General features: G+C 34.6%; 4 protein-coding genes across 8 annotated transcripts; 3 read left to right on the forward strand and 1 right to left on the reverse strand.

Moving 5' to 3' along the window:
• The first annotated feature begins 654 nt into the window (after window positions 1-654).
• Window positions 655-3,917, forward strand: LOC143549660 (proline-rich receptor-like protein kinase PERK8). The gene is made up of 8 exons (XM_077040518.1): window positions 655-1,766; window positions 1,858-2,256; window positions 2,340-2,426; window positions 2,506-2,576; window positions 2,646-2,722; window positions 2,797-2,944; window positions 3,038-3,199; window positions 3,280-3,917. Exons 1-8 carry the CDS (start codon window positions 737-739, stop codon window positions 3,469-3,471), a joined length of 2,166 nt encoding a protein of 721 aa, XP_076896633.1. The 5' UTR covers window positions 655-736; the 3' UTR covers window positions 3,472-3,917.
• Window positions 3,918-4,739: 822 nt separating this feature from the next.
• Window positions 4,740-7,103, forward strand: LOC143549613 (uncharacterized). The gene is made up of 9 exons (XM_077040482.1): window positions 4,740-4,922; window positions 5,568-5,682; window positions 5,763-5,857; window positions 5,957-6,082; window positions 6,165-6,285; window positions 6,373-6,457; window positions 6,574-6,687; window positions 6,798-6,837; window positions 6,948-7,103. The coding sequence occupies exons 1-9, from the start codon at window positions 4,749-4,751 to the stop codon at window positions 7,101-7,103; spliced, it is 1,026 nt and encodes a 341-aa protein (XP_076896597.1). The 5' UTR covers window positions 4,740-4,748.
• Window positions 7,104-7,588: 485 nt separating this feature from the next.
• LOC143549651 (nuclear matrix constituent protein 1-like) lies at window positions 7,589-14,454 on the reverse strand. 5 transcript variants are annotated; one of them, XM_077040510.1, is made up of 10 exons: window positions 14,315-14,454; window positions 14,013-14,184; window positions 12,007-12,216; window positions 11,676-11,929; window positions 11,328-11,598; window positions 11,150-11,233; window positions 8,779-10,730; window positions 8,094-8,166; window positions 7,849-8,011; window positions 7,589-7,806 (listed from the first exon to the last, which is right to left on the reverse strand). In XM_077040510.1, the coding sequence occupies exons 2-10, from the start codon at window positions 14,163-14,165 to the stop codon at window positions 7,730-7,732; spliced, it is 3,237 nt and encodes a 1,078-aa protein (XP_076896625.1). In that variant the 5' UTR covers window positions 14,166-14,184; window positions 14,315-14,454; the 3' UTR covers window positions 7,589-7,729. The 5 variants fall into 5 exon arrangements, with proteins under 5 accessions (XP_076896625.1, XP_076896623.1, XP_076896626.1 ...); XM_077040508.1 differs by having other exon boundaries at window positions 7,843-8,011; XM_077040511.1 differs by having other exon boundaries at window positions 7,849-8,008; window positions 14,315-14,453.
• Window positions 14,455-18,014: 3,560 nt separating this feature from the next.
• Window positions 18,015-21,151, forward strand: LOC143549628 (uncharacterized). The gene is made up of 8 exons (XM_077040490.1): window positions 18,015-18,122; window positions 19,163-19,353; window positions 19,451-19,531; window positions 19,604-19,724; window positions 19,825-20,103; window positions 20,184-20,249; window positions 20,790-20,902; window positions 20,984-21,151. The coding sequence occupies exons 2-7, from the start codon at window positions 19,163-19,165 to the stop codon at window positions 20,880-20,882; spliced, it is 831 nt and encodes a 276-aa protein (XP_076896605.1). The 5' UTR covers window positions 18,015-18,122; the 3' UTR covers window positions 20,883-20,902; window positions 20,984-21,151.
• Window positions 21,152-24,377: the final 3,226 nt, after the last annotated feature.

The following is a 24,377-nucleotide window of genomic DNA, read 5'->3' on the forward strand; positions in this document are numbered from 1 at the left end:
AATACATGTTTTAAAAAGTAAACAAACATGTTAAGCATCATGATCTCACATTTGAATCAAAATGTTTATAATAAGACCGCGTTCAAAGCTAATGCATACCTGTAAACTTGATATTAGACCCGTGTTATCGAGCCACTCGTTTTACCAAATTCAGAGAATTAAATAACATGTCACCCAATAAAATAAAATATTATTATTATTATGTAAATGTAAATGTAAATGTAAATGTAAATGTAAATGTTATCCTTGTCTGTGTCTTCATTTGTAACCAATTCAATCGTGGTTGCAATCACATGACAACCTTTATTATGCGCTTCATGATCTTTGACTTCACTCCCAATCTACAATGTCAACACTTGTTCATATGGTTCATGTTAATGTTGGTATCCATATCTTGACTTGGGTTTTTATTCTTTGCATTGCACACCAGGTGTTTGATTAAATGCTTGGACCTCTATTTGGTATTATTATTATTATTATTATTATTTAGTGGTGTTGATTTGAGATCTTGAGTTTGTGTAATCATTGTTTGCTAAAATGTTGGGAATTTAGGTTTGTTAAGTTTTAAATCAATCATTTTGGTGGGTTTTGGGATTATTATAGTTTTTGCATACCAGGTGTTTGATGAAATGCTCTTCCCCAAATTTGATATTTTTTTGCTACATTGTGATGTTAGTGATTACTAGTTGAGAAATATTAAGCTTTTTGTTGATAGAATAAGTTGAATATTGGTTAAATGGCTTCAACATCATCATCACCTTCTCCTAGTTCTTCACCAACATCAAGTCCGGTTATTACAAACCCGACACCCATTTCCCCCGTGGCTCAGCCCGATCAAGCCACGGTTGCTCCACCGCCCACTGATACGCCTTCGAATTCAGCCCCTCCACCTCAATTGTATCCACCACCACCACCACCGCCAGACGTAACACCACCACCACTGCCAGACGTAACACCACCACCACCATTGTTATATGCATCACCACCACCACCACCACCACTGCCAGACGTAACACCACCACCACCATTGTTATATGCATCACCACCACCACCAGACATATTACCTCCACCGCCAGACATATCACCACCGGCACCAGACACACCACCACCACCTCCACCTCCACATGTAGCGCCTGCACCGGCACAATCATCACCTGCAACCACTGAACCATCACCACCTCCTGTGACCAACACTCCTCCCGACGCTCCAATATTATCTTCACCACCACCACCATTAGGTGGTTCTCCGCCAGACACAACCGTTTCTCCACCGTCTCCAACCCCACCCGACCCCACACCTTCAACACCATCTCCACCTCCTCCTCAACCACGTTCTCCTTCCCGACCACCACCCGAAATCATTCCATCACCGCCAGCCTCCACCTCTTCTCCACCCCACACAAACCCACCGAAACACCCTCCATCCATATCCACTCCCCCTTCAAACACCTCCACCGCCCCACCATTTACAACTTCATCCCCGCCTGTACCAACCACTAACATACAAATACCGCCTCTACCCTCCGCAAAACCAACCACACGAGCAACCGATACCACCACAACCAGTAGACAAAATGTCACATCTGGCAAGTCCTCCAGTGGACCAAAAACCGGAGGCGTAGTGGCAATCAGCCTTGTTGCCGGGTTCGTCACACTCTCTCTATTCCTAATGGCTGTATGGTTCCAACGAAGACAAAAAAGACGAAATCGCCCCCATAACGTTAACTACATTATACCTTCACCATCTGGTTCCTCCCAAAAATCAGGTAATCTACTTAACTACCTTATTATTATTATTATATTATTGTTGCTATTATCATCATATGATTCATATATCATAACTTGTATGTTTTCCAGACGCCGAAATTTTGAGGTCCCATCCATTAACCGGGAACCCATCATTAACGAACTCAAGGTACTCACCCGACCACGGGGGTGTAGGAAACTCGAGGGCATGGTTCACCTACGAAGAGTTATCCGAGGCTACAGACGGGTTTGCAGGAAGCAATCTGTTAGGTGAAGGCGGGTTCGGGTGTGTTTACAAAGGTTTATTACCAGATGGAAGAGAAGTTGCTGTTAAACAACTGAAAATTGGCGGTGGACAAGGAGAACGCGAGTTCAGAGCTGAAGTTGAGATCATTAGTCGTGTCCATCATCGTCATTTAGTTTCTTTTGTTGGTTATTGTATATCTGACCATCAAAGATTACTTGTGTATCAGTATGTCCCGAATAATACCCTGCATTATCATCTTCATGGTAAGTTTTGGATATTATAATTCGTTTGAGATAACGTGTTGTCAAAGTTTAATTGTGATTTTACGGTTTTAACCTTTTTGTAGGTGAAGGTAGACCGGTTATGGACTGGGCGACACGAATAAGAGTTGCTGCTGGTGCGGCTCGTGGTTTGGCTTACTTGCATGAAGATTGTAAGTTCAGATTCTCAATAATATTATTTATTTTTCTTTATTTTTTTTTGAAATTTTTGATGTGTTTATTGTTTATCAGGTCATCCGCGGATCATTCATAGGGATATTAAGTCATCAAACATTTTGTTGGATGACAACTTTGATGCTCAGGTAATCTTGCACTTACAACCATGATTTACTAGTTATATGTTAATAAAGTTATATTATTCTAATTGACAGGTGGCGGATTTTGGGCTTGCAAAGTTAGCAATGGATTCGAATACACATGTTACAACTCGTGTCATGGGAACCTTTGGGTAAGTTAATATAGTATTCGTCTATCTAATTGTTTTATACACATGACAAAAATGACCTTTTGTGATCCACTCAGATACTTGGCTCCAGAGTATGCTTCAAGTGGGAAGTTAACTGAAAAATCAGATGTCTTTTCATTTGGTGTAGTGCTGTTGGAGCTCATCACTGGTCGTAAGCCTGTGGATGCATCTCAACCCATGGGTGACGAGAGCCTGGTTGAATGGGTAAGTTTATTATTAAAAAAATAATATAAAATAAAATAAAACTCAGATTTACATAATATTTTTAAAACTTAAATCTTCGTAATGCACTTTTAGGCCCGACCTCTAATTAACCATGCACTTGAAACCGAGGAGTTTGAAGAAATGGTGGACCCAAGGCTGGGAAAGAATTATGTGCGGGTAGAAATGTTTAGGATGATTGAGGCGGCTGCAGCCTGCATACGCCATTTAGCCCCCAAACGACCACGAATGAGCCAGGTAATTATAATAATTTTATTGCACTATTGTTTCATGGTTAATGAAGCCCAAATGACTAAAGTTTGACACGGTTGGTGCAGGTGGTAAGGGCGTTAGACTCGATTGTTGAGTGCACGACAGATTTAACAAACGGGATGAAAGTTGGTCAGAGTGAAATATTTGACTCGAGAGAACAGTCTGCACAAATTAGATTGTTTCAAAGGATGGCGTTTGGCAGTCAAGATTACAGTTCTGAATATTTAAATAACTCGCAGACCAGTTGGGGGAGTTGAAGAAACATGAAACGTGTTTTCGACACTATAACTTAAGCACTGCTGGCAGTGCGTCGTGCAGTTGTTATAAGACACGTGTCACGATTTGAGGTTTTTTGTGCGGTCATTGGTTGCTATCTTGATCATTCTTTATGGGAAATCTTGTGTGTTTTCCATGTAAATTTTGTTATCATTGTTTTAACAATGTAAGAATCTTTTGTTATTATTATTATTATTATTATTATCTTTTTATTTGTGTATCTTGATCATATCTAGCACTTTGATAAACATGTTGGGTTAATATGTTTAATCCGTTTAATTATAATTTTTAAAAGTTATGTAATTAGGTCTACTCGTGTAGAACTCATCAAGTCGTTTTGATATATAGTGTTAAATGCGTCATGTTCAGGCTACTCATTTCGAGCCCTATTTTAAAAGCTCAAGCTTGGCTAGTTATTAGTTTTTAATTAAAGTTAACCCGTCCACCCATTCAAAATGGTAGTTGGAAAAAATATTTGATAAGGTCTACTTGTTTACAACCGGTCAACTCGTGTGGCTCGTTTAGATAAATGGTTAAACGTGTTGCATTCAACTCTACTTTTTGACAACCAGTCAACTCATTTGGCTCCTTTAGTTAAATGGGTTAAACACGTCGTATTCAGGTTACACGTATTTGGAGGTGTTAACAACCGAGCTGAGTCCTAGCTCAACTACGCTCGAGTTCGGCTTAACTTACAAAGAGCTTGTTTTGAGCCATATTTCTAAACCTCAAGATTGTCTCGTCTCTAGCTCTATTTCCAAAGCTCCACTCGTGAGTAGTTTCTTCAAGCTTGAGCTCGGCTTGTTTCGAGCCTAGCTAAAGCTCAAACCTGGCTCATTTCAAGCCCCATTTCTAAAGCTCGAGCCGGCTCGTGAGTAGTTATTTAAGCTTAAGCTCGGCTTGTATATAATTTACTAATTAATTTATATATTTTTTTAATATTTTGTATATATTCTATAATTATATATTTGCTTATTTTTTATATCAAATAAATTCATTAAATATATTAAATTAATAAATAAAAATATATATAAATAATCGTTTTGCCTAGGCTCACGAGGCAACTCAAGTTCGTTACAAAACTAAACCCAAGTTCCTTTATTAAAACAAACTTACTTTTAAGCTTACATGATCAACAACTTGCCTAGTTTACACTTTACACCTTACATGCATATAAAGTGTTAAGATTTACTTTTTTTATATTTACACTAATAATAATACACACGTAACCTAAGGTTTGATGAAACTGAAGAACAGCATGGGTGAAGAACAAGATCCACAGATGATGAAGAAGATATCTGCAAAGGCTTATGATTATGATAATGATCCCAGATGGGCTGATTACTGGTCCAACATTCTCATGCCTCCTCACTTGGCTTCTACATCAGATGTTATCAACCATTACAAACGCAAATTCTACCAACGTTACATTGTATGTTTATATATCTTATTATATATATATATATATACCTACCCATCACCTTTTATTATTATTATTATTATTATTTTGGTGGTTTGATCTCATTGTGTGTGTTTAAATAATCATATTATAAAACATATTAAACAGTCTTTTGATCTCACTTGTGTTAGGTATCAAGTGACGCAACGGAAAACCAACACACAATCGAATAAACGAATCAACACACAAAACGAACGGAAAATAAAAGAAACAGGATCACGACAACTTTAACGTGGTACGGTCACAGTGAGAAACCTACGTCCACAGGCTGCAACTAGTTAAGTACCCCGTTAAAATTGTCGTAATCCTGTTGTTTTTATTTTCCGTTCGTTTTGCGTGTTGATTCGTTTGTGCGATTGCGTGTTGGTTCCGTTGCGTCACTTGATTCCTAACAATTTGGAATCATTGGTTCATAAAATGTTGTATGAATATAATTGTTACTCATAAATTTTGGTGAATACCATAATTGATCATACATGTTCAAACAAATATCATATGGTGAATTTCGTTTTTGGTGGTTGGATTGGAGGCTTTAAGTTTATGCAATGCATATAAAACTTACATGTAAACTTTTTGTGTTTTTTCCTAATTTGGATTTGAATATGTACTGTTTGTTAGGATCCTGATCTTGTTGTGGAACCAATGACTACTACACAAACTACCTCTCAATCCACCATGTTACCGACACAACCTTCATCGTTCGCAAGTGAACGCAGAGCGTCTCACAACTCAGGTATACAATCATCTTCTCATATAAACTAACTAGCATGAGTATTATATGTTTTTGATGTGAATGACTAGTGGCATGTGTAGGGCCCACTACAAGATCATCATCACGGGAAGCGCCTCCAAATTCGGCTACTTTGTCTTGGGACCGACAAACTATTCAGTTTTCTGTCAATGCTTGGGTATGCATATTATTCTAAAATAAACAAGTATTAACTAGTAACTATTAAGTTTAGTACTTACATATGTAAAAGATTTGTAACAAGTTTTTTTTCTTGCAGATACTTGTTGTGGCTGTGCTCGCTATTTTGCCTGTCGTGCCTAAAAGTCTTTCTTTTCGGGCATACAGGCTGTCGTTTATGGGCACGCTATGTTCTTCATTGTATTCCATCTACTCTCTACACGGGGTAATAATAATCATTTCATTCGACTTTCATTTTCGAGTTATAATTATTTTTTCGTGATGTTAGTGCGAACATTTGTTTGTAGAAACCAAGGGAATGGAACTTGCAGACACTGCAAGTGTGGTTTCAGTCAGTAATCGCTATGAAAGATTTTATTTACTTCGTTTATTGCCTCACTTTTGTCTCGTCAAACCTTCAACTTAGATGTTAGTAGTATTTGATTTTGTTTATTATGCTATAACTTTTTAAATTGTTGTCGCATTATATTATTTGAAATTTATATATTCTTGCAGTTGCTTTGCTTCCCATATTATGTCCAGCATTGGAGCATTCAGCAAAATATGCTAGACATTATTTCAGCCAGTCATCCTTCTACCGGTACCCCCCCCCCCTCTCTTTTTTTTTCTAAATAATAATAATAATAATTAAAAAAAACATGTCATGTTAAGAGTATATTTGATTATTTTGTGGCTTAATGATGGATTTTTAAACAGGAAGTACTTGGAAGAGGTTTGTGTTTGGGTTGAATCGAACCCGACAACGCTTAGTATGATGTCTTCACAAGTCGAGACTGGAATCGGATTCCTTTTAATGATATCTCTTTTATCGTAAGTATCTATACTCGGTTTGCATAATATTCTGAATTATTACATGTTCTTATGTTAGTTAAGGAAACCTTGTCAACTTCTTTTGCTGAAATCTTTGATTGTGTGTGTAGGTGGCGGCGTAACATTGTGCAAACTTTCATGTACTGTCAGGTTGGTTGATGCTTTTGATTCTTTGATTTTTAATTTTTAATTTATCATGTGGCGAAAAATGAAAATACTATTGTGATACTAATTTCTTATTTACATTTCTTTTTGGGCAGCTGTTGAAGCTGATGTACCATGCACCTGCTACCGCGGGTTACCATCAACACGTGTGGCATAAAATTGGGACAACGGTTAGGCCTGTCATTCATAAGTATGCACCATTTTTAAACAGTCCTCTTGCTGCAGTTCAAAACTGGTGGTTCAGGCAATAATAATAGCAAGCTTTTGAGAAGAAACAGAGAAGAATAAGTATCCATGTAGGATGAACATTAATTTTTTATCCATTTTTTTATACTATCTTGCCAATATAACCTTACCTGGAATGGTATTTGATAGTTATTTGCGCGACCCGATTTTGCTATTTGGCTATATTTGTTTTTGACTATTGGATGGTGTACTTCGTTACTTTGGTACATTCAGTTGCAGTTCTATGAAACTTTAAAGTTGCAACACGTACGCAAGACGTGACATAAACGCATAAAATATACACATACGTGGTGCATTAAAATAATCAATACACGTTATAACATTCAAAACAATAGATACAAATATATTATCCAATCATCGCAGTTCTCAACATATAAATGATTAATAAGAAAATAACTGGTATTAGCAAGAAAGAAATAAAAGCTAATTACATCACACTCTTGGGTACAACATTAACATTCAAAGAAATAGATACAAATACATTATCCGATTCTCGTGTTTCAACATATTATTGATTATGAAACAAATTTCCGTCATGTGACATAACCAAGACACATAAATAGAATGAACAAACCAAATCCAAGTCCGAGTGACTCTATGCATGCATACTCATATAAAACACACTTTCGTTTCATGTAGAGATAAAAGTCCATAGCTTTCTTCCTATGGAAACTTCACCCGGATGCTCACTTTCCTCCTCGGATTCATCTTCGGAATCACCATCACCATCACCATCACCATCACCATCACCATCACCTTCACCATCTTCTTCGGCCACTGGAGTTTGAACCTCATGATCATCGTTGTGATTCTCTCTAACCTGCTGTGGTGTATCGGTAACTTCTTCACTCAAAGCCCTATCTTCTGGAAGCTTGTTTGCAGCCTCGTTATCCTCATCTGCAACTTTCTTCTGCTACATTCAAAACCAACTATTCAATATAAGAATGTAACAATTCTTCAGAAAAATAAAAAGTAATTAAATTCAATTTACATACATTGGCTTGCGAATCAGTTACTTCCTCTTTACTTTGATTAGACAAGGTTCCGTTACCAGCCACTGAGGTTCCCCTGATTATTAACAGTAATATAAACATAAACATATGAAACAACAATAATCCAAAATATCAACTTATCCTAAAGAAGCAGTTTCAGACACTGGAACTCTTTTGTATATGCAATAAATTTGCTAAAACAAGAACAGTTCATTTAACAAACTAAATGTGTTTCAGATGACCATGTTTATTTGAAACATTAAACAAGATATATTTAATCGATTATCACTAGGAATGACAAAATGGGCAGGTTGGGCAGGTGAAACATGACATTTGTAGTCCAGGTCGGGTTGACTGGTAAACAATATTTTGTGAACCTTATAAATAACTAATGCGTTAATATTATTCTAACAACCATATTATTACCGCATCTAAATTTATTCAAGTAATTTGCAAGGTTTTATGCGTCCAAATACACTTCAGAAGAATTCTAACCGATTCAAGTCATTCGTTTTCCAGTTTAGCTTTTTTTATTTTACCCATTCAACCCATTATAGATAAAAAAAAAAAAAAAAACCAAATCAACCCATTCAAAAATAAATGGGTTGTCTACAAAACATAAATTTTGACTTATGAACGTTAACCACAATACTGTTTTGATAAATATAAAAAATGAGCAATTACTTACCTTTTGGGTCGGCGAAGGTTGTACCGTGTTACTTTAGGAGCTTCAACAACTTTCCGTCTACGGTTCCTTCCGGGCCCATTTGTGACACTATCAGATTTCTCACTGTACTCAGGCTCCTGTACACTTGCACGCTTTCGATTTCCACCTTTTGAAACTCCCTGACTCACTTCGTTTGTGTGAAGCGATTTTTCTGCAATACCATTATTATTACTAGTAGCCTTGGACCGTGCTCGAGTAGCCCTCGGTCTCAGCCTCTTGGTTGACTTGCTTTGACCTTCATTCTTATCCGCCTGCTTATCAACTTCCTCAATCTCATGTGCTTCACTGTTTACATGTTTAAGATCATCATCCCCTGACTGGTCCACATTTTCAACATCAAAAGAATCTGGTACAACTCTAGCCGACACCTCCGGTTCATCTTCAGAGCTAAGTATAAACTCGGGTATTTCACCAACATCTAGAAGCTTCTCTTGCGCTTCTGTTTCAGTTTCTGTTTCACCAGATTTATGCTCGTTTTTCTTCCCGGCTGAGAATATAAAGGTACATTTTTTCAACCAGGTTAAAGTTCTGCTACCAGAACCAGGAGTTCCTGAATTGCCATTGGAAGTCCCAACATTCTGTTTACTCTCAGAAGTAACATGAACCGTTTCTTTCAAATAACCGTCTGCTAATTTTGGTAAAGCAAAATCATCAGCATTCTTAATTTCCGCTAAAGATTGAAGATCAGATAACACAAACTCAGAAACTCTCTCACCACATTCCTTGCATCCCTTCTGTTTCTCAACGAATGCAATGAACCGTTCGCGTTCGTTAAGGAACTGTTCACGTTGGTCTTTTAGTTTTTTGCTAAGTGTAACAAGACTATCGATGTCAGTTTTCATTTCTAGTTGTTGACTTTCTAGATGCTTCTGGTTTGCATGCACGTCATGTTTCTCCTTCTCTAACCGTGATCTTTCTAATTTCAATTCTTCCATTTCTCGACTTGCAATTTCTCTTAAGTATTTCACATTTGCCAACTCTCTTTCTTTCTCTTCTTCAAATGATTTTTCCCGTTCACGCATACGGTTCTCAAATTCCAATTCTCTGTTCTGTAAATCGGTGTCGTGTTCTTGCTTTTTTATCTCAAATTCATGAAGCAGTTGGGATTCTTTGTTGTTATACTTTTCTGATAAAACGGACTTTTCGTGGTCCATGTAAGCAGCAAAAGATTCTTTAGACTGTTTTAGAGATTCCAACTCTCTCTCTAAATAACTCTCTGTTTCTAACCTCATGTTTTTCAACTTCTCCTCTTCTAAACGGTTCAATTTCTCCATTTTTTCGGTTTGTAATGCAATGGATTCCAATTCTTTTTTTATCCCGGCTCGTTTCTCATCAAGTTCTTCCCATTCTTCTTCAAATTTCTCCTTTTCACGCTTCAAATTCTCCCTTTCAGTCATAACCGATTCCCGTTCTTGCCTTGTTTTCTCTATCTCGTGTTTCAATTCCGCCTGTAAACGAACAAATTCGCATCGTTCTTCTTTGGTTACTTGAAGTCTTTCACGTACTTCTTTCACTTTCACTCTTTGTTCTTCAATTTCACTACTTAATTTCTCAAGCTCGGTTTTGAGACTTGACAAATTCTCCATTTCAAGACTTAATTCTTTCCTTTCTTTCTCTATATTCTTCTCCTCAGCTTTAAGAGACTTCTCCTTCTCCTTCAAAGCTTTTGACTTTAAGTCAACATCCTTCTCCTTTTCCTTAAGTTTCTCAAGTTTCTTATCAAGTGCTTGTTCTCGTTTTGCAATTTTTCCTTCCAGGTGGTTGACTTCAACTTCCTTTTTCTCCACCTCAATAACCTTGTTTTTGAAATCATTGTCTAATGATTGCCTCTTTTCTTCCATTTCTAATTCAAACTCACGCGTCTTTGCATCCAACATTGCCTTGTGTTCATCCAAAAGTTTTTGAACCTCTACCTGCAGGTAGATGTTATCAAATTATTAATCACATCTATAAATATAAAAACTTCCGCAACATTCAAATTATGGTTAATTACACATATTGTCCATGTGTTTTGCTCATATTGCAGATCAATCCCCACTTTCTGAAAATTACCTCTACGCTCCTTACTGTTCACTTAACCGAGACGCACCGGATCCTTGGAGTGAATAGAAGTTAGTTTTATTTTTAAAGTGAAGGGTACTTTGGTCATTTCACACAGTTAATACAAAAAGTTAACCTCCATCCACTCCAAGGACCATCTGTGTTACTATTGAGTAAATAATAGGGAGCATATGTGTAATTTAAGAAAGCGGGGAGCATAAGTGCAATATGACGTAAGCACAACGACCATACATGTAAGCAACTCTTCGATTGTTTTATACTAAGTACTTACCTTTTCTCTTGCATTAAGCTTCTCCTCTAGCTCTTGTAACTCCTTTTCTTTTACCTCTAAATTCTTCCTTATAACACCAGCTTCCTGCATATGTTCATACAGATGAAGTATAAATAGTAATAATTCATCATTACAGCAACTTTTAAGATATCAATCAGCCAAAACCTGCAAGATTTACCTTCTCTTTCAAAGCTAGGTTTTTCATCCTGTTGCTAATTTCATCTTCTTTAGTTTTCAAAGCCGAATTGCCCATTTCAATCTTCTTTTGGGCCTCTTCAAGCTCAGCTTGTTTTTGTTTAAACATTTTATCATTATCATTTGCAAGCTCCTCTCTTTGATTAATCAGTCTACGAAGCTCAGCCAGTTTCTCTTCTCCCTCTTGTAATTTTCTCTCCCATTCTCTTAAATCTTCTCGTTGGTAAGATAAACTGCGTTCATGTGCATCTCTCCTGATAATACAAGAAAACATATAAGATTTGAAAAGAATATTGTTAAAGTATGAATTTATAAAAACTGTGAAGCATACTCATTATTAAATGAGACGCGTTCTCTCATGAGTGAACTTTCTTTAGCCTCGATCTCCATTGCTTTTCTTTGAATCTCTGATGACTTCCTGCTGACCTCAGCAAGTTTAGCTTCAGCAGCACGTAATTTCGCCTCTACCTCTAATGATCTCGCTTCTATGCTAGCAGACAGAGCCTGTGCTTCTTCTAATTTTGAATCAGCAATAAACTTAATTTCTGCGTATTCTGACCGCATCTCACGCAAAGCCTTCTCTAACTGCAATAACCAATCGTTAAATATTACTAATTTGAGTTAACATATACAAAGATGATAAAAGTTAGTTAGGATGTTACATCATGGACACACTGTTTCTCAACTCCCAATGCTTTTCTTAACTTCTCTTCTCGTTTCTCTACTTCTGACATTGCCATAAGATGAGCCGTTTGCTCTCGTTGAAGAAGTTCCTTGGTTTCAGTTAATGCTTGCTCAAATTCTTCATTTTTAGAGATCCATTCTTTCTTCTCAATGAGAAGAATGCCCATATTGTACTGGTATTCATAAAGCTGTATAAAAACAATAATTATGAACCTAATTTTCAATCAGTCTGCTAAATACACTAAACAAAAAAATTGAATACATGGCGAGTTAATAATGTTTACACCCCTAAAAAAAGCCCTAATTTTCCACGCTTTAAGGGTAAAGGGGTAGCAATAACTGAGCCATTGACTGAAACTGAAGCAAAAACCAACAAAACCAAACTGAAACTAAACAAATTAACCAAAAAACGGTTATCGGTTTTTTTGTGCCCATGGTTAACTGAAAAGAACCGAACTGAATCATTAAAATATTCATATATAATTTTTGCTTTTATGCCTCCATTTCATGAATTCCATGTTTTATACCTCCATTTCGTGTACTTATGACTCCATTTCATGTATTTATATGTCCATTCATGTATTATCTAAGCAAAATATTAGCCCAAGTTTGGTTTTGGTTATAACCAAAAAACCAACAAACTAACCAAATGCATCAAACTGATTAGTTAATAAACTAGATTAAACAATGACTTCGGCTCCAGTTGAGGCAATAACCGAACCGTGCACACCCCTATAATATCACTGAATCATGTCCGCACCCCTAAGAAAGCCCTAAAAATCCATGCTTTAAGTTATCACTTAATATTTATAGAGCTGTATAAGAACAATTATCAGATTAACTTGATTAAATCATACCTAAGATCACTGAATTATGAGATTAAATTAAACCCCTAAAATAGCCCTAATTTTCAATGCTTTAAGGCCACACTTCGGATTTAACATAACCGAGACCAGAATCAAGATCAGAGAATCGAATAATACCAAAACAACAACATACACAATCAACAACATAATAATTATCACTCACCTCCTTCTCAAGCTTATTAATCTTAATATCTTATCGATCACAACATCCTGAATTATGAGATTAAAGTGTTAAATATATGTAGAGTTAATAGTGTTTACACACCTAAAAACTAAAAAAAGCCCTAATTCTCATGCCCTCATTAACTGATAATTGGTTATCAGAGTCTTTTGTACACTCGGTTACCCAAAATTAACCGAACCATTCATATTTTCATATAAATCTAGCTTTTATGCCTCCATTTCATTTTTTTATATATACCTTCATTTCATGTATTTAAAAGCAAAAGCAAAAATTTTAACCCAAGTTTGGTTTTGGTTATTAACTGAACCGAAAACTGACAAACTAACAGAAAATCGATTGGCTAATTACATTATTTAATCGGTTTCAGTTTCGAACGAGGCCAATAACCTAACCGAACCTTGCACACCCCTACCTAATATCAATGAATTATGTTTACACCCCTAAAAAAACCTGGTTTTCCTTACTTCTTCAACAAATTAACAAACAAATAACATAACTAACACCAGAAACAAGATCACAAAATCAATTAATACCAAAACAACAAGATACACAATCAACAAGACATTAATTATGAGTCACTAACCTCTTCCTCAAGCTTATCAATCTTATCAATCACAACCTCCTCATGATCCATAACCCCACCGTCCGAACCACCAACCGCAAAATCCTACCCCTTATCACTCAAATTAACCAAACCAAAAACAGACTAACTAACCGAACCGATAAACCGAAAACCAATTGGTTAACCGATGACTTTGGCATCCGTTAAGACTAGTAACCTAACCTAATCTAGCCTAATTTTCAGATTTAGCATCTCCTTCAACTAATTCACAAACAGATAACATAACTAAAACCAGAATCAATATCACAAAATCAAATAATACCTAATTAACGATATACACAATCAACTACACATTAATTATGAGTCACTAACCTCTTTCTCAAGCTTATTAATCTTATCAATCACAACCTCCTGATCCATAACCGCACCGTCCGAACCACCAACCACACCCTTACCACTCGAATTAGCCTTCTCGTTTGCCGTCGGCGAACGCCAACTCGACCACACCTTCTGAGGCGTAAACATCACCACCAGATTCCAGATCCTAATTAATTAATTTAATAAATCCAAAATTGAAATCGAATTGAATTGAATTGAATTGAATGAGTTAATAATAATAATAAATGAGAAGAAGAATAATAATAAAGAAATAAGTTGAAAGTTGAAACCCTAACCGGACGTGAGATTAGTACTAAATTCCGGCGGATAAAAGGAGTTCGAGTCCGGTAACGTCTTTGAACTAACCTTTTTATTTATTATATTTTTTGTTTTTATTTATTTATTATGTTTTTTTGTATAGTAGCCACCAGTGGTGGGTTACCCTGGATCACTTCACGTTCTATCTTTATTTTTATTATTATTATTATTATTATTATTATTATTCGGTTATACAACAATGCGAGATTTTGGGAAAATGACGGTTTTGCCCTTGGTGATACGGCGACGAGTGTGAACTCCGGTAATCGCGTAACTTGTTAAAAAATGCTCGTATATATTGTGTGATTTTTTTAAAGAGTATTAATATTTATAGTTGTTTAAAAATCATGGAGAACGTTGGTTTTTAAGTCAATAATATGTTTGATGTAACATATGTTTTTAAAATTGCAATTACTCAATTTATTAAAACTATGTAAAGAAAAAAGTTTGTCATCCATATGTATTGTATATATAGTATAGACATAGTGTAACGCTCGGTTGTGTTTTCGTTGTTAAAAATGATATTACTGTAACGAAGAAGTAACTTTCAATACCCTTTGGATGCTTCTAAAGATTGAGATACAACTAATGCGGATATATTTGTACTTATACGTACTATGTCGCGTCATCAACTATAGAAAAAGTTACTGCGGGTTATTATTGACTATTCTTTGATCAAAACAATGAGCGTTTGAATCATGCAATGTGTAATTGAGTAATGTTAGTTAATATGATATACTAGGTAGTAGTCAAAACAAATAGTTTAGATTATTAAAATTAAAATTTTATAAATTAAAAACAAGTGTAAATAACAATCTTTCATATTAAATAGATGAATATTGTAATTTAAATGTGCGTTTTGTAAAATGATTAATGCTCTTTTATTATGAAATTTTGTTCCGTTAAAGCATTTGATTTGATACTTTTTGGAATTTTATCAGGCCGCCTATTGAGAAAGAGATGTGAGTGTTTGAAGTTTGAAGTTTGAACTTCGAATGCGTGACGATAATGCCCCCGCTCGTGGGGGAAATAAAGCGTACAATTATAGGTTGTAAATAGTTGTACATTACTTTTATAAAGTTGTACTCTTAGTTGTAAAAGTATATAAAAAGGCATTCATCTTACACGAGAAGCAAGGGAGTAAGGTGGATAAGGTAATTTCAACACTTTTTCAATAAATAATTTTTTGAGTGAATTACCCTTTTTGTTCTTAGGGTTTGTTCAAATCTACGTTTTAGTCCAATAGTTTTAAATCTGTGATTTTCTTCTATGTGGTCTCATTTTGCTTGCAATTAAAACTGACCTCACTAACCTCATTAAGTATGATCGTTAAACACATCAGCGTGTCACTAACGTGAGGGGCAATTTTGTCTTTTCCCCCAAATATACCTCAGTCTTTCACGTGAAGGGGCTTGTGAATTAAGGCTGAGGTTTATTTGGGTAGAAAAGAGATAAAATTGCCCCTCACGTGAGGGGCACGTTGATGGGTTTATAAAACCAGACTTAACGGAGTTAGTGGTGTCGGATTTAATTGCAAGTGAAATGAAACCACATAGACGAAAATCACAGATTTTAAACTATTGGACTAAACCGCATATTTGGACAAACCACATGGACGAAAACCGCAGTTTACTTTAATTTTTTTAAATAAAGAATTATTAAAAAAACAAAAACAAAGAATTTTATTGTTGTTGGATATAAAATATAGTGGGATAGGGATATGACTTTTTTATAAGTGTCACGGTTTTTTCGATTTTGTTACGTCAGTTAAAAGAGATTTTGAGTCAGATCAGGTCAACGAATTTATATTTATTGAATTAGATCATGTTCTTCAATAGAACTCCTTTTTAATGTAGATCTAGCTCTCAGGAGTCATATTGGTTTCAAATGTGATTTTAATTGTGTTCATATTTTGAAGATAATTGTGATTTTAATAGACCTAACCTAAGGTGAGCTCAAAATGAATCATACTTGTGAACAATCAATATTTCTCTATGTTAAATTTTAGTAATACGCCCTCTTAATATTTTATATAGGACATAACACAAATCTCTATATAATCGTCAAATTAAACATTTGTATGTTACCTAACTTTCAGTCCCACTTCTTAGTGGTAAATTAGTCCTAAATCGTAACATTGCTACCAATTATCATGGGTTCCTCAACTTGATCCGAAACACCACATGTCGTATCTAGTTATGTTTCAATAATATCTATAACATTGGTGAATCTAAAAGAAAATTTTAAGAAAAACAAGGAGCTAGGGATATCATAATATCTGTACAAGAGCATCCAATACATAAGATGAAGTAAGGAAAAAAAAACACTAATTTTGCACTTCACAAACAAAGTTGAGATATAGCCTATCATAGATCCGCCCGTGATCTATAACCACCTATTATCTCTTGAAGTCGTCCACATTCCACAAATTTATGCATTCTTATATCTAATCACATAATTGCATCTAATTAAAGCTTAGTTTAAGATACATCCGCGTAATCAAAATAAATGTGTTTCGTTAACTTGAAGCGAGCCAACATCCGAACAACTGATCCAAAGAATCACAAGTAAACAGACAAGTTGACCTTATGATCCATCTACAGATCTACTCATGGCCATTCCAATAAAAAAATTGGTCACCATTGAGATCATATGATAGCTCCATTATTTATTTTGTCATTATTGGCATACAAATGGGTATTATTGTGTTGTGACAGTAAGTAGGATGGCACATTACATGGGGATGTTTGTGACAAAGATTTAGAGAGATTAAAACTTTTATTTATAAAACTTACACATTTTATATTTTCCAACTAGAGTTATAGTTTTTTTTTATAAATATATATTGGTACAAATATGTGTAGCTTCCAACTCTAAATATATCAAGTCTAGGCAAAGTTGCATGCGAATTGAAAGTGCTCGAGCTCAGTTTAACTATTTCAATTTTCATGTTAAGCCATTTTGGGACAAAAGAAGCTAACTTTTGAATTGAGTCAGGTCCAAACTGGTTTGAGGGAGCGAGACTACGAACTGGTCACGAACCGATGGACTGGATCTTAAACCGAACCGACTTGGGCCAAACTGTTTGAACTGCGACTGGGTCAGGTTAGAAACCCGTTCATAAGTCCCAAACTAGTTCTTTTGTACACACTCATTTCAAACCGATTAAACCCGAGCCAAATTACATATTCGAATTTGGTTTTGCTTATAACCGAAACCAAACTATTACACATTCAGTTTTTGACTTTCGGTTCAGCTCAATCGACAAAACCCACATTGTGTTGTATACATTTACCATATGGTCGTATACTACAATCTAGAGGTGCACAAACCGAGTATTTTCAGGAACCAAAACCTATAGTCGAGTAGCGTCGGGTTGGGTTTTAACCGGATATTTCCAGCGGGTCTGGTTCGGTTCCGGTTCCGGGTACGGATTTGGAGAGAAATCCTATACCAGGTTGTACCCATAGGTCAGATAGGAACCGGTTCCAGGTCAGATACATCGAATCGGGTACCGTGCACCTCTACTAGAGTACTAGACTACTATACTAATCTACATTACCACTTTACCCCTAGGCCCATATGCAAGTAATTAAGCCCATTACCCAATTTCATTATACTTGCAGCCCAATTTGATAAAACCTTTGAAAATTGAATCTTCGCTTTCATTATCATTAAATTTGCACTACCAGTCAGTCCCCAATTTCTAAACCCTAACTTCCACCAGAAGCTCCGATAATCGCCGGAATCTACCGCACCGCCGTGAACCGCCACCGGTCATAGAAGGTTTCAATTTGAACTTTAAACTTGTGTTATTGTTATTCAATTTGTTAAGTTGTTTCAATCACTGATACCTGTACAGTAGTATAAGCTCGTAATACAATTTGAATATTTGATCCTAGACTTTTACAAGCTAGTGCCTTAAGATGTTGTACATGTAGCTTTTTAGGTTGTACATGTAGACTGCTTGTATACTCACTCATAAATAAAGCTTATTTTTAAGCTAGATTTTAAGTCTATATTGCTAAAAACCTATGTACACACACATATTATATATATATATATAGGATGAGTTTCATTTCAGAACTCTTAAATAGTTTAAAAACTTTAAGAACTCTAAACAACATACTATATTAAAAAATATTATATATTAGTATTATTTGAGTGTATTTTTATCACTTTATATATTAATATTTACAATTAAAATTATGAAAATAAGTTTTTACACTCTAATTTGTTTATTTATACATATGTGAACTTGTGATTCATATATGTAATCACAAATTTATATAAAGTATAATGTTAACATATATATATATTTTTTTTAAATTGTTGGTTGTTAAGAGTATTTAAAGTTCTTAATTTTTTTGGAATTCTTAAAGGAAACCAACCCCATATATGTGTGTGTGTGTGTAAGCACCTTGCGCCTCGTGTGTTAAAATTGCGCATTTTTGTGCCTTGGTTTTAGACTCAATCGCTTTGCTTTCTAAAATTAAGCACTCAACCACTAGTTTTATTTATTATTATGGATATAATGATGAAAACTTTGAGGTTTAACTGATTATGAACTTGTCATGAAATTAATCATGAAAAGGTTTTTGAGATAGATATTAGACATTCAACTAAAAATAGGAACAAATTAGGGCAATCTGTCATGGTGCGCCAATGCTCATTATTAGGAAAAAACTTTCAGTAAGCATCAGTATCAATGTTTGTTGTTGATTGAGCTTGCGAAATCATTATTAAGTGATCTCATTATTATTTAGGGTTCAACTGTTTAAGAATGTGGTACGTGCCATAGTAAACGTTTCATTATTGTCTTGCAGATGAGGTTGAAGAAGCAAAAAAGTCATAGAAGAAGTGTTAGATTCTTTACAGCATGCTACGGTTTCAGATCACCCTTCAAGATATTATGTGACGGGACGTTTATACACCATCTTCTTGTTAACCGCATCACTCCAGCCGATACCGCCATTTCAAATATTTTAGGTGCCCCAGTAAAATTATTCACCACCAGGTTTTTATAGTTTCAACTTAAATTACATCCAAAAAGTCATTTACTTTTCGGCTTATATGTTCTTTCACTAAATCAGTAATCTGATTTCATCCATTAGATGTGTTCTCGCTGAGTTAAAAAGCCTTGGTAAAAACTACTCTGATTCTCTTAATGTGGCTCGTGAACTTGCGCCTGCAAGGTCAGTAACGTCTTTTCACCTTTCAGCCATGATTTTCATTATCGACGATTGACACTGAAGCGGTATTATTAGGTGTGATCACGAGAAGAGGAAGAGTGCCGTTAATTGTTTAACAGACGTTATCGGTGAAAGCAATTCAGAGCATTTCTTTGTTGCTACTCAAGATACCGACTTGCGCAAGAAGTTTAAAGAGGTTCACACCTCTTTTATTTGTTTTGTTTAGTTATTAACTTATTATAATTTATAACTGTTTTAAGTTTTTAACAATTAACTAGTATTATTTATGATTACAGATTCCTGCTGTGCCTGTAATTTATGCACTTAGAAATGCTTTATTTCTTGAGCCTCCGTCTCATTCTCAACAACACTTTGCCAAATTGGCTGAAGAAGAACGCTCACGCGTGACTGACTATGAGATTAGAATGCTGAATAATAAGAAAAAGGGAAGTTTAGAAACAGACAAGCAAGCAAACGAAGCTTTAAATGAAACCGTTGAAGATTTAAAGAAAAGTGCTTCCGGAAGCAAAACTGATGTAAAGGATAGAGTACAATTCAAGAGAAAAAAAGCTAAGGTTTTGACTCTTTCTTAAGGCTTTGCCTTTTTTCATAATTTTTGGTGATAGAATCACTCATTTTTATGGGTGTTTTTCAGGGTCCGAATCCGCTTTCTTGTAAGAAGAAGAAGAAAAAGGAAAATCAACAACCTGTTGCCAAAAAGGTAAGTAGATATACATTTCTTTTTATTATTAGGGGTGTAAATGAGCCGATCCCCGTTTTGACTTAAGAGGGCTTGAGCTTTGCTCGCGAGTTGTTTTTTCAAGCTCGGGCTCGGTTCATTTATTATGTATTAATTAATATTTAAAATTATTATTTTTTATCTAATTAGTTAAAAATTAATTTATATACATTTTTAATTATTTTTATATATTTTGAGAAAAACCTTAAGCGAGCCTAAGCTCGGCTCAAGCTCGTTTAGTACTTTAAACGAGTCAAAGCTAGGCTCGAGCTTGACAATGATATAAAACTTAAAAATACAAAAGGTTTGACAAGCTCAAACGAGCTTTTCCCATACAAGGGTCAAGCTTCGTCTAGGCCGTGCTCGGCGTGAGCGTAAAAAAGCTTGGCTCGTGTTGAGCTTTTTATCGATCCTATCTCGAGTAGCTTGCGAGTAGCTCGGCTCGTTTGCACTTCTATTTGTAAGAGAGTTAGCTGTGTTTATTTTTGGTGTTTAATGTGTTTCCTGTATATACAATTGCAGGAAGCTAACGAGAATGTTGAAACCTTAAGGAGCAGGGGCAAGAAAAGGAAAAGGTCTCGTAAACCAAAAGGTGTTGCTACTGCCACCGAGTAACCAATACATGATTGGAAACTGTAAGTACTTGTTTAGTGACTTAATATAGTTCCTGTAAAATAATCGTTGAAACAATGTTATTGATGCATCTCTGTTTTCAGGTGTTGGTATGTTGGAATCTTGAAGATTAATTCGAACCTTAACAAGATGGAGTTTTTTTAAACGAAAATTTTGTAGTAATTATAAGTTATAGCTTTTAATATGTGTTGTTAGTTTTTTAGACATGGAGATTGTGATTAGTTTGTTATTGAAGCTTCGATATCACCATTTTCAGTTTTTTTTCACGTGTATCTCGTTTCTTGCGATTGAATTTATAGTTAGAAAATAAAAAAAAATACGCATGGGCTTTTTAAGTAGACCAAGTAATTGATGGTTTTTGTTAAGAGTTAAGGTGGTTCAAGTAATCTAGGTATCAATTTGGTTTTGTTTAATTTAGACAAATTTTTTTTCGGAAACTTGTAATATGACACGAAAATGCAATGATGTCACTCGAAACTTATAATTCTACTTTTTGAAGGTCTATTCCTTTTTGGGATCGAACATCAATTGCAGCGATTCAATAGACGGCTCATGTTTAAAGTTTCATTTTCATAGATTTTTTTTTATCATTTTTCCTATATATACCGTTTTCTTATAAAATAAGTCTTCCACCAAATTTGGTATGTAATAGTGACGCAACCGAAACACAAATCATGGCTAAAACTAATTTTCATGTTTTTTAAAAAAAATATATATTTGTTATTCGAAATATATGGATGTGTTATACTTAACAAAAGTGGTTGAAAATACAATACTATTAATAGTTTAATTTATTAATTTGTGTTTACATTATTATTGTTTCACATGAAAATTAAAGAAAAGTATTTTTTAAGCTTCTAAAAGTAGCAAAAATTTATTTCGCCGTTGCGGGGGATCGAACCCGGGTCACCCGCGTGACAGGCGGGAATACTTATCACTATAATACAACGACTTGTATGTTATAAATTTACACATTACCTTATTTATATTGAAATTTATCATATTTAATGTTAACTCTCAATTAGCAACTCTCTTTGGTGGTTAACGAGATATGCTTTAAATAACTAAAAAAAAGGTGCATTCTGTGTACCAACATCACATATTATGCAACCATGGAACATACTTCCGTGATAAGGTGTGGTCGGATGAGTTGTATCTATTTATATCTATTATATGTGTGTATATGATACGGTATAAAGCAATATCGATAACACATTATTATACATGGACTGATGGACATACATTATAACATGTAGACTTTAATCTTGCATTTAAACACACTCTACTCGAATATAACTATTTGATTGAAATAATAATATATTTATAATATATCAAAAGAGAGAACCGTGACAACTATTATTTGAAAAGAATAATACTTCCAAAGATACGTATAATTTTAATGTCTACTCTTACAATATTTTAATAGATGTTTGTATGAAAAGATGGGTGAAACTTTACGTCTGGGTATGTTATTATAAATTAATGTCTATAATTATTCATATCCATTTCTCACAAATATAAATACACAGAAATAAAATGGCCCCCTCATGAATATTGGAGTTACGTAAGGCTTTTTACAAAATGAATATGGCTAATAATTGGTGATGACGTCCCTACTTTAATAATGGGGATTTATTTAGTTAGGATAATTTAATTATCTACGTGGATTTGAACATAATTTGTGAATATTATTTTCATCTCCATTACATAGAATCAAGTCATCGACTAGCGGTGTGCGTAATGCGGTTAGGTACACTTTTAGATTAAAACCAAACCCAAACCAAAACTTCGGTTTTTAGAATTTTAAGACCGTATGATTTCAGTCTTTTGGTTTTCGTTTTAGTTTCGGTTTTGCCATTTGAGTCTTGAAAATCTTTGGCCGAAAAGAAAGTTTGTCGAAAATAATGATTTAATTAACTAATAGACAATTACACATTTGGCCAACAGTTTATGAGCTACATATTATTGAATTATTATAAATCAGAAAAATTAGAAACTAAAACAATAAAATCTAAAAGTTCGGTTCGGTTCGGTTCGGTTTTTTTGGGTTTTGTTACATGCATAACCAAAACCGAACAATTAGTTTGGTTTTTACAAAAACATAATACCAAACCATCAGTTTTGTTTTGGTTTTTTCGATTTTTGCACAACCCTAGAACCAATGACCCCAAATATTACTACATAGAAGGCCAAAGTGAAGGCAACAATGATGTGTCGATAACTACTAAACAGGTAAAGTAACTTATGATTAGTGTATAGTTTTTCAACTATCAAACAAACCATATCATGTGTACGCCAAGAAGTTGGAGCGAGCAACTATACTTCGTAGGACGGGATTAGAACACAAATATCAAAGAAAGCGAGAGCGTGATTCTTTTATTTAGGTAGGGTTTTCTTTTTGCGTAGACTAGGAGTGATGATCACGGAGCGACCAAAGTTGTTTTATATGGTTTTTGAAGTGAATTGTACTTGTAGTCCTTTATGTTTTAATCAAATTATTTACGGTGGATATCCTTTATGTTTAACTTTCTAATTAGGCTATGTCCTTATACACTAACCTCGTTATTTTTTCTAGTTGACTAATTTAATCACAGGCCAAACACGTGAGGGTAACATTGTCATTTTGTGTAAACTCCATGCATATTTTTTTTCTCATCTCATCCAACCACTCAAAACTAGGGATGAGCTCGGGATGGTACCGGTACCGATCCCGAAATTCGGATATATTTGGTACCGGTATCGATTAGGTACCGGTATTTCATGTAAAATTTGGTAAATGTCGGTACCGTACCGGTACTCAAACTCAAAACTTGGTATCGATTTGATACTAACGGTACCAAATTGGTATCGAATTCGATGTTGGTTCTATACCTGTACTAGTACCGAAATACTCACCCCTACTCAAAACCTCAATACTCATTTGTAATCACCATCTTCTAGCCTTTCTACACTATTGTAGACTTTTTATTTATGAATTTTTAATTTGAACATTGTGCTAAATGATCATACTGCCTAAAAATGGAATAATTAGTCATGAATCATGATAATAAAGAATATTTCTTTGCGTGAGAATATACCCTTAATTTGATCTTTCATTTTATTATCATTTTTATATATTTTTCTGATTTTAAAAGATTTTTTATAATTAGTCGAATTCAATATAAGCTTTAAGAAAGTTAAAATGCAAATAGTATTATAGTAATGAGAGATGATATGTTTTTTAACCTTTATTTTGTGAAATGAATATTGAATATCTTTCTCATCCTCTTTTATGAGCTAATTTATATTTAAACAATGTATTTTATATAACATAATATTATGTTTAATTTTGAAGTATAATTTATAAACTCTATACAAAATAACAAGATAATTAGTATTGTTGATTTATGTAACCTTTTGTATATCTATAATTCTTTTTGTAACTACGAGAACCCTTTATAGAAATTCACGTGACCAATCAAAACCATTCTAACTTCT

This window comes from Bidens hawaiensis, unplaced genomic scaffold (genome assembly GCF_021521415.1).
Source record: "Bidens hawaiensis isolate Kalapana, Puna unplaced genomic scaffold, B.hawaiensis_p1.1 tig00015706_1, whole genome shotgun sequence".
Classification (NCBI taxonomy): Eukaryota; Viridiplantae; Streptophyta; class Magnoliopsida; order Asterales; family Asteraceae; genus Bidens; species Bidens hawaiensis.

What these genes read in the sequence shown, in the direction of transcription:
- LOC143549660 (XM_077040518.1), top strand. Translation starts at nt 737, where the DNA reads ATGGCTTCAACATCATCATCACCTTCTCCTAGTTCTTCACCAACATCA. An exon ending in TGGTTCCTCCCAAAAATCAG is followed by an intron (nt 1,767 to 1,857) that starts GTAATCTACTTA and finishes TATGTTTTCCAG; the next exon opens with ACGCCGAAATTTTGAGGTCC. An exon ending in ATGACAACTTTGATGCTCAG is followed by an intron (nt 2,577 to 2,645) that starts GTAATCTTGCAC and finishes TCTAATTGACAG; the next exon opens with GTGGCGGATTTTGGGCTTGC.
- LOC143549613 (XM_077040482.1), top strand. Translation starts at nt 4,749, where the DNA reads ATGGGTGAAGAACAAGATCCACAGATGATGAAGAAGATATCTGCAAAG. An exon ending in AGTTTTCTGTCAATGCTTGG is followed by an intron (nt 5,858 to 5,956) that starts GTATGCATATTA and finishes TTTTTCTTGCAG; the next exon opens with ATACTTGTTGTGGCTGTGCT. An exon ending in CCATCTACTCTCTACACGGG is followed by an intron (nt 6,083 to 6,164) that starts GTAATAATAATC and finishes ATTTGTTTGTAG; the next exon opens with AAACCAAGGGAATGGAACTT.
- LOC143549651 (XM_077040507.1), bottom strand. Translation starts at nt 14,165, where the DNA reads ATGTTTACGCCTCAGAAGGTGTGGTCGAGTTGGCGTTCGCCGACGGCA. An exon ending in TTAATAAGCTTGAGAAAGAG is followed by an intron (nt 12,217 to 14,012) that starts GTTAGTGACTCA and finishes GTTTTTATACAG; the next exon opens with CTTTATGAATACCAGTACAA. An exon ending in AGAAACAGTGTGTCCATGAT is followed by an intron (nt 11,930 to 12,006) that starts GTAACATCCTAA and finishes TGGTTATTGCAG; the next exon opens with TTAGAGAAGGCTTTGCGTGA.
- LOC143549628 (XM_077040490.1), top strand. Translation starts at nt 19,163, where the DNA reads ATGAGGTTGAAGAAGCAAAAAAGTCATAGAAGAAGTGTTAGATTCTTT. An exon ending in CGTGAACTTGCGCCTGCAAG is followed by an intron (nt 19,532 to 19,603) that starts GTCAGTAACGTC and finishes CGGTATTATTAG; the next exon opens with GTGTGATCACGAGAAGAGGA. An exon ending in AACAACCTGTTGCCAAAAAG is followed by an intron (nt 20,250 to 20,789) that starts GTAAGTAGATAT and finishes ATACAATTGCAG; the next exon opens with GAAGCTAACGAGAATGTTGA.